The sequence below is a fragment of the Phytophthora infestans genome, genomic scaffold, assembly GCF_000142945.1.
Source record: "Phytophthora infestans T30-4 supercont1.1 genomic scaffold, whole genome shotgun sequence".
In the NCBI taxonomy this organism is placed as follows: domain Eukaryota; phylum Oomycota; class Peronosporomycetes; order Peronosporales; family Peronosporaceae; genus Phytophthora; species Phytophthora infestans.
The window spans coordinates 5,237,695-5,246,681 of record NW_003303758.1 but is presented as its reverse complement, the minus strand read 5'-3'; the positions used below and the strand labels follow the sequence as shown (position 1 = coordinate 5,246,681).

The following is an 8,987-nucleotide window of genomic DNA, read 5'->3' as shown; positions in this document are numbered from 1 at the left end:
GCTTTCAGTAGCGGCACCGCATAAAGACCGTTGTAAAAGCTTCACAATGTCTACAGTCTGCTCCCCACGAGTGGCAACATGCCCTCCGAGAAACAGTCCCGTTGTAAGAGAAACAATCCCATGTTGAACGGGTCCATACCTGTATACACCACCGATATAAGCATTGATGAAGACGCAATATATTCACGGCATAATGTGCTTACCCCTTTTTTGGGTTTCGAACATGTGTCAGCCCCACGTCATCAACCAAATGAGACCGAAGGCGAATCATATCATCATCAAGCGAGGCAATTGATGTGCCTTCTACGAATCCGATTTCTCCACACAGCTGTCTAATGAGTCCAGCCACATGAGAAATATCTCTATCAGGACTCATCGGAGCGGTCCATTGCTCTGTCATACCATCACTACGAGCTCTTTGCGCTCCCAACGCATTCAATATTGCCATGTATCGCGTTTGCGGCATCGCGCTTTGTGCCGGGGGAAAGTAATTACGATTGTCTCGGTGGTAGAAGAATGTCGGCGTGACGGCATAGTAGCTCAGCCAAAGCTCCACCTCCACAAACTGCAGCAACTCTTTCACGCACACATGCCACTCCGGCTCCATGCTTCTATATACGACGTTCTTGATTGCAGATAGTATGGATTCACCCATCCACGCACTTACTAGATCACCGACACTAGCTCGCCCAGACGACGACGATCCAAACATGCGCCGTCGAAGACGCGCCAAAACCGCGCCCGCTTCAGTACGAGACTTGATCAGCAGCGTGCGCTCAACATCGTTCACTTGCAGCTGCACTTCGCAGCTCTCCACGTCTCGCCATGTCGTTGCCTCAGTAGCGGTGTTCTCGTCGCTATCAGACGAAGAACTGCTAGATGAGTCGCTCTCAAGCATCTCCTTGTAACGTTAAGGGCCCTGTAGCTGCACTAGCGCGCGCGCCAAGAGTGCGGTTGAAGTTTCCCTTCAGAGTGTCAAAAACGCCTTAAGTACGATTGTTTTTGTCCTTCAAAAGGACAAAATTCCCCAGAAGGCGGCAAACACTGACCAAATTTTGGTCCTTTCTCCAAGGACAAAATATGTTGGGGTTATAGGCTTTGCACCACTGGGCTCTCCAGCCAGCAAATTCACGAATGAGACCCGATGCGAGGGTGAGCGTACTTAATCTGAATACACCGTCATGATCTGATTGGCGAATCCGAGCTGTCTAAAACTTGTCAGAACGGATAAGGGTGTCGGATCGGTTGCGCTATGAAAGCAACTGGAGAAACTAACAAGCACAAATATTACTGGTAGGGATTCGGATCAAAGTTAACGTACAGTTCAAAGGAGACCCGTGTGTGTGTTTTTGATACACGATTTCATCCGTTACAAATGTCAAGTAAACCCACAAATACTTTCAAGTTCGAGTGAATTTTTACGAGTAATCAAACTGCGGAGGTAGAATAAAATCGCCTTTCTAAAACAAAATGGGCTCAATCTGATATTTCCGCTTCGTACTGTAAGCTACGACGCTAAATTCATCAAACTACCCACTAATCGAGGCATAAGCTTAGGGTACGTGAATGTATTGACCCCGTAGGATTTTGGTGCCCGATTAAAGAAATACGGGACCTTCACCCGGTCTTTAAATCGAAAACAACGTTTTGTTTCGACTCTTATGATACCGAAGTGTCTGTCAATCCGTTAGAGCAACATTACTCTTTTAAAGCTTGCTTACTCCAATTTTTGGTGATTATAGTTAGTAACCTTCATCCAGCCCCTACCACCTCCATTTCCTGCCAGCACTGGTCATTCGTTAATGTATCCGAATTAGTACCCCCTTTGACTTGGGGGGGGGGGCACAAAGTATTAGTAGTTCGGGTACTTATTCGGCAAGATCCGCTAGTAGATCAAAGATGAATGCCGTGCTGTAAGTTTTTTTTTCCAGCGACTTCTGGGACTGCGCTAATAAGTTTCGTGACGAAATGCTCAACAGGAAACGCTGTAGTTGCCGCTCGGCTGAAGCTTTAATTGTGTCAGCGCAGTTTTCCTCGTCAATGTGGTGCGAGAGGAAGAGCAAGAAACGAAGCGTGCGTAAAGCCAGGAGATCCCAAGTTGAAGCGGTTGTCAGCAATACGAAGAGAAGAACAAGCCCCGCGAAACCAGTCCACCCCACAATAAATATAATGATACATGTACGCCAAAATGCGAAAACAACACGTGGTTCCTGCTAGATAGACACAAATTATCATTAGAAGAATGGCACATGCATCAACGTCCTATCAAGACTACTGGTTCAGCTGCAGCCAGCCGCTGTCGTCACTGGGGACATGGACGCACGAACTACAGCGCCTCTGAAGCCTTCCCAATCAGTCTCGCGTGACTCCTGAGGAATCTCTTTCGTAATGTACAGCAGGACTCGCGGTGACCACACAGCGAAGGCAACTGGATGGCTCCAAGCGGATTCTTACTGCAACGCATTAAGAAATACTCGAATCCGTGACAGCATTTATAAAGCGGGTGGACATGAGTGAGTAAACTGTTCTCTCCATCAGACAGGATCCACGCGCAGTGTACAGGTGGTCGGATTAAAGTGTTTTGGTGCTGCATGTGCGTGTGACTCTGGCGTAAAGTGTGTCCATTGATATGCTAAAATGACGCCCTCAGAGATATCGGCTGGTACAGTACAGACAATCCCCTCGGTAGTATTCCTAAGACTTGGAACACACCCTCAATAACAATAAAAACAATGCTACCAACAGCATACAAGCTTAAATTAATTCCCCTCTTACCCCTCAGTTGCTAGAAGGAATTCGCATCTATTCCTATTGTAGGGTGCTTAGCTATGACAAAGTCCCACTTGCACAGGACACCAAAAGACCGGGCGTTCCCGGCCATTCTTTCCCTGATCGCCTCCTACAGTATTCCTTGTAGCCATCGACAACATCCAGAAGCATCCGCACAAAAAAAACTTGCCTCCTGACAGCCCTAGAAATAACAACCCGTTCGCGAGATGGTTGCAGCGATGGCGAGTAAACGCATGCAAATAGGTCAAGCTATCAGCAGCTATTGGTACGTATTACCAGGTTTGACAGTCTTTACAGTACTTTTTAGCACCGAGCTAAAGTATCTAGGACCCATTATTTTGGTATTTTTCGCGATAGGAATCTTTTTAAATAGAAATATAATGTCGCTATGACTAACGAGGGGATTGTTTGCAGAGGCCGGTCAATGTCACATGGTCCACCAGTGAAATGCCTCTTTATTTCGATAATTTCAAGCTTGCCAAGTTCCACAATGTGTCGATCTATGTACTACAGACTCCGTCCAGAAAATACAAGGGGTGACCTCACTAAGTTCCGAAAGGATATTAAGCGAGAAAAGGATATGAGATCTTGCAAATCGTTAGTTTCACTCTACTTCTAGCTGAAAAGGCTGAAAACAGAAATCCCAAGTTTGCGAGGGAGTTTACTGTCTGTGCATTTCAGTTTCTAAGCGCAATCTACTTTAACCTTCCAAATCACATATTCTAACTCACCAATGACACGCGCCCATGTTGCGCTTGCCGGTACCCACGACAGACCATGAAGGTGCATGAATCCGACCAGCACCTTTGGAGGCGCTCGGACGACAGACGGGTGCAATGCACATCGTGGCGCTGGCGGCGGTGGCCTTTGTGAAGTGTGGAGGAAGAGCCAGGACTGCGTCCAGCTCAAACCTGAGGCTCAGGTGCCTCCAGGACGCGATGCTCGCGTCCAGAAGCCGGACTTCGACGGACCATTGGCTGGCGAGCCGCCAGCTCCATCCTACTGCTAATCCTACCAATATATGTTACCGGGGTTTTTCCGTGTGCTGCTACACACTCGACAACTTGCGCCGTCAAGAGCAAGCAGCAGCACTCGGTTTTCTCCCCTGCTGGACTTTCAGTCCCTGCAACTTACTGTTGTTACGACTACTTCCTTCATCACAATGGTCACCACTCGGCGTAGCCGAGGAGCGACCATCACTCAGGTTATGAGCCCAAGAAGGAGAGCTGGAAGCCCAGTCCGGAGTACGCAGAGCTCGCGCGCGTCCGACGAGTTGCAGTTGCCTGCAAGAGCAGACGAGACAACGTCAGACGAGACACATGCGACGTCACAAGCGTCATCAACCCGAGTTGAGCAACAACTCGAGCTCTTATTGGCCCAATTCGGTACCGTTATGACTACACTGACAAATCAGCAGCAAGTGCAGAACATTCCAGTGGAAGCATCCACCCGACGCCCACAAAGGCAGCTCATTCAAGAACTCTCAGCGGCTCGAGCACAACCGCAGCGAGTGCCGACGCCGTACGGGCCCCGCCGAGGAAACCCAAGCAAAGAGGAACTTACCGCCGGCGTCAGCACGCGTCAGAGCGAGCCGCCAAGAAACCCAAGAACGTCCGAGGCTGCAGCGCAGCCAGTCCAGACCGAGGCCGGGACCGACTCCGCTACGGACGAACCCATGGTTGGAGACCACAGATGCACGCGGTGCATGAACCAGAGCGGACACGTGCAGTTGAACGCAAGACTTACCGATACCAACTACCAGACGTGGCGCGTCGAGATTCGCTCCATTCTCGACGTCGCACACCTCTTGGACCCCATCATGGAGCGCGAAACGATGGCAGACCAACGTAACGAAGGACAGCGCGGCTGTTTCAAGCAACGACTGCGTGTTGCTCAACGTGAACTTACGATGGGACTTAGTCAAGAGCTACAGATGCGATTTACAAGTGTTATTCAACGTGCTGATCCTATCCTACTGTGGCGAACACTGGAAGATCATTTTGATAACCATCCTGGAGTAAACAGCGTGTTTCTCAAGCGAGATATGCTGAATCGTCGCCTGCAACGTGACGAACGACTTGACGATTACATTCGTGACATCGACGACTACCAACAGAGACTTCGCCGCGCGAACAAGCAGCTGCCTGAGCAGGAAGCCGTCTCTATCCTATTGTCGAATACAGTGGGTGTGTACCCAGCGGTGGTAAACGAGCATGAAGTACGTATTGGACGTGATGAGTCCATTACGTGGGAGCAAGCGATCGAGCGCCTTCGACTCGCTGACCACTCACGCCAAGAGACTGAGCTACAGCAAGGACGTGGTGGAGGTGGACGTGCCGTCCAGCGAGATGTTGCATTTGTTGGTGGCCGTGGCGACGGACACAACGACGGAAGAGAACGTCGAAACTCGAGCAGCAGTCAAGCACGAGGCAACAACAACCGCAACAATCGTCGCAGCCGCAGCTCATCGCCGCGTGGGCGGAACAAGCGGCAGAAGAGCAAGAGCTCATCCAGTGCGAGGGATGACATCGCCAAGCGAAAGGCGAAGACGAAGTGCAACACGTGCGGAGAGCAAGGACATTGGAGTGGCGATCCTGAGTGCCGCCAGCGTGGCAACAATAACAACAACAACAACTCGAGCAACCCGCCGCGCAGGATGATCGATGTGGTTACTGTGAAGACAGCCAAGTCGGCTGCACCGACTCAAGCTGAAGGACAAGAGCATGTACTCGCGGTGCGTGACAACTTCAACTACAAGGACAAGGACAAGGACCAGGACATGGTGGAGTGGGTGTTGGATAGCGGCGCGCAGACCAACGTCTCGAGCGACCTTACCTTGTTTACGGAGCTACACGAAGACTCAGTTGCAGAGCTAGTCTTCGGCAACGGCACAACCGAGCGCGCAACTGTGGGCACAGTGCTTATGCAAGTGCTGAACGAGCACACGGGCAAGATCGAGGAGCGCCTCCTTGATGACGTGAGCTACGCCAAGTCGGCTGCCTACAACCTGATCTCGCAGACCTACATGCAATTCAAAGGAAACTTCAAGGTGCGCATCTCGCATGATCAGAAGACTACGTGGCTGGTCAAGGACACATTGAAGCTGCGCTTCAAGTACATCCGCGGGATGTACCGCATGTGGACGCCACGTCAGAGCAAGAACGTGATGAGCGTCAAGGCCAGTGAAGCTGAGAACCCCATGACGTTGCTGCACAACCGCATGGGCCACGTAAACATGGAGACTATCAAGACTATGGCAGGAACCTATAACTTTGGCATCAACATGCAGTCGAAGAATTTTGCTCTCTATGAATGCATTCCATGCTTAGAGTCAAAGACGAAGCGCATGAGCTACAAGCGCAAGCCGTCTCGCTCTGCAAAGCCCTTGCACAAGCTTTGTGTCGACCTATGCAGTGTTGGAGTGGATACAATATCGAAATCAAACCAGTTTCTATTGATTATCGACGAAGCTACGAGATACAAGTGGGGATATCTATTAGCCTACAAAGACGAAGCCACGGAGCTGATTCAGAAGCAGATTCGCTGGATCCAGAACCAGTTCCCGAAGGCGACCATCAAGACGCTGTTCTCCGATGGTGGTGGCGAGTTCGTCAACATGCAGCTCGAGACCTTCTGCAAGGACCTCGGCATCGACACGCGTTCATCCAATCCCTACAGCCCGCAGGAGAACGCTATCGTGGAGCGCACGAACCAGACCGTCATGCGGCAGGTCAGATCTATGTTACAAGCTACGCAAATGCCTGTTTCATTATGGGGAGAAGCCTTCCTACATGCAATTGAGACGCTCAACAAGACGCCGACGCCGGTGTTGAAGGACCAGCAGTCCCCGTACGAGGCCCTGTACGGAGAGCGGCCAGACCTCAGCGTGCTGCGCACGTGGGGGTGCTTGGTGCACGCGCACATCCCTGATGATTCTCGGCAGAGAAAGGAGAAGCTCACTCCAAGGACGCAGATGTGCTTACTACTTGGCTACAGCGAGAAGACCAAGGGCTATAAGCTGCTGAACCTGCGCACAGGATCAGTGACGACGTGCAGAGATGGAAACATGAAGGCACATGAGAAGTACACGGTAAACACTGTGTATATTGAGCAACTTCTTGCAAACACCTACGCTTACGGAGACTACGACTTACCTGCGGAGATCCCGATCGTGCCGATCCGGACGACAATGTCTACGTACCTGCAGCTTCCTGCAGAGCTTGCAGAAAAGCGAGCAGCGGAAATGGCGAAGCTGGCTACTGCTGGTAAGAGCCAGGACCAAGGTGTTGAAGTTGAAGCCGAGTCTGCGACTCGAAGTGATGACCCACAGCTACCAAGCGAGGACGCTAAGAAGCCAGCAGCTTCAGTGGGAGGTTCCAAGCGGAAGAACACAAAAGGCAAGAATAAAGCGAAAGCATGTGCAAATCGAGTGGGAGCCTCGAAGGCCAAGGACAGTCGACGTGATGCTCACGAAGACGAGAACTGGGAGCCATGCACGACGCAGAAGTCGTCGCCAGACGACAGTGCAGCTACGTCGCGACCGAAGCGGAAGCGACAACCATCCGCCCGACTCAAGGACTACGTAGTGACGAATGTGACGAAGCAGAACGTCGAGGATGTGCAGATCCCCATTAGTCACAAGCATGCGGCAAGGTCAAAGAAGTGGAAGGAGTGGAAAGCAGCGATGCAAGTTGAGATGGACTCACAGCAACAGCACGAAACTTGGGTGCTCGTGCGACGCACGGAGGCCAAGGGCAAGCGTGTCATTTCGTGCAAGTGGGTGTACGCGCTCAAGAGAGACTCTACGGGCCGGATTAAGCGATATAAAGCTCGACTAGTGATCAGAGGCTTTCTACAACGCATGGGCATCGACTACAGTGAAACATACGCACCTGTTATCAGATTTGAGACGATCAGATGCGTGATCGTATACGCGCTGCAACGCGGATGGGCCATCTTGCAGTTCGACGTCAAGACCGCGTTCTTGTACGGTGACCTCGACGAGGAGGTCTACATGGAGCAGCCTCCAGGCTTCGGAGAAGACTCTACGCGCTATGTATGCAAGCTACAGAAGAGTTTGTATGGGCTAAAGCAAGCGCCTCGCGTTTGGAACAAGACATTGCACAAGTTCCTGACGAAGATCGGACTCGAGCGCCTCGACTCTGACTACGGACTCTACGCCAGGAAAGTGGGAGGAGAAGTCACCATGTTGCTCACGGTGTACGTCGACGACCTACTGCTCCTCGGCCCTAATGACCTTTGCGCTAAGGTTGCTATGCAACTCAGTGAGGAGTATGAACTCACATCTCTCGGACCAGTCAAGTATCTACTAGGCGTGGAGATACTGATCGACAGCGAGCGTCGACATGCGGTATTTTGCCAGCGGCAACACATTACGGAGGTGCTAAAGCGATTTCACATGGAGGGGTGCAACGCGGTTGCAACACCGGAAGCGCTGCGCGCTGAGGTGGTCACAGATGCGAAAGATGACTCCCCGCCCCCGTACCGAGAGCTCGTTGGTGCACTACAATATCTGGTCTCAGCCTCAAGGCCGGACATTGCGCACGCTGTGCGTAATCTCAGCAAGTACCTGTCCTGCTTCGACCACACACACTACGCTATGGGAAAGAGGGTGCTACGCTACCTGAGTGGTACTCAAGACCACGGCTTAGTGATGGACATTGTTATTGGGAACGACGTCAAGCTGACGTGTTACACCGATGCTGACTACGCTAATGACCCTGATGACCGAAAGAGTGTTAGCGGGTTCGTGACGTTCGTCAATGGTAACGTGGTTTCGTACGGATCAAGAAAGCAAGAGATTAACGCACAGAGCACAACGGAAGCAGAGTATATTGCCATGAATGAAGGCACTAGAGATCTACAGTGGCTACGTGGACTCTGTGAAGAACTATGCTGGGAGTTCGCGACTCCGGAGATTATCGGCGATAACAAGTCGTGCATCTATCTGACTGCCAAGCCTGGCAAGCACAGCAAGAACAAGCACATTATGAACAAGTTCCACTTGGTGCGCCACCTCGTGCAGACGAGCAGCTACGGATTCGCATGTTGCACGACGACATGATCGCGACGCGATGACGAGCATTGCGAGGACAAGTTCGAACATGCGTGATGGATGAGTGCTGCGCATCGACGTCAGCAGCTCAGCTCGTCAGTGGGAGCAACATCATCGCATG

At 51.4% G+C, this 8,987-nt stretch overlaps 1 protein-coding gene across 1 annotated transcript; it reads right to left on the bottom strand.

Moving 5' to 3' along the window:
* Positions 1-303: 303 nt before the first annotated feature.
* On the bottom strand, positions 304-607 carry PITG_00875 (uncharacterized protein; the record flags this gene model as incomplete). The annotated part of the gene is made up of 2 exons (XM_002909376.1): positions 304-332; positions 403-607. 2 exons carry the CDS (start codon positions 605-607, stop codon positions 304-306), a joined length of 234 nt encoding a protein of 77 aa, XP_002909422.1.
* Positions 608-8,987: the final 8,380 nt, after the last annotated feature.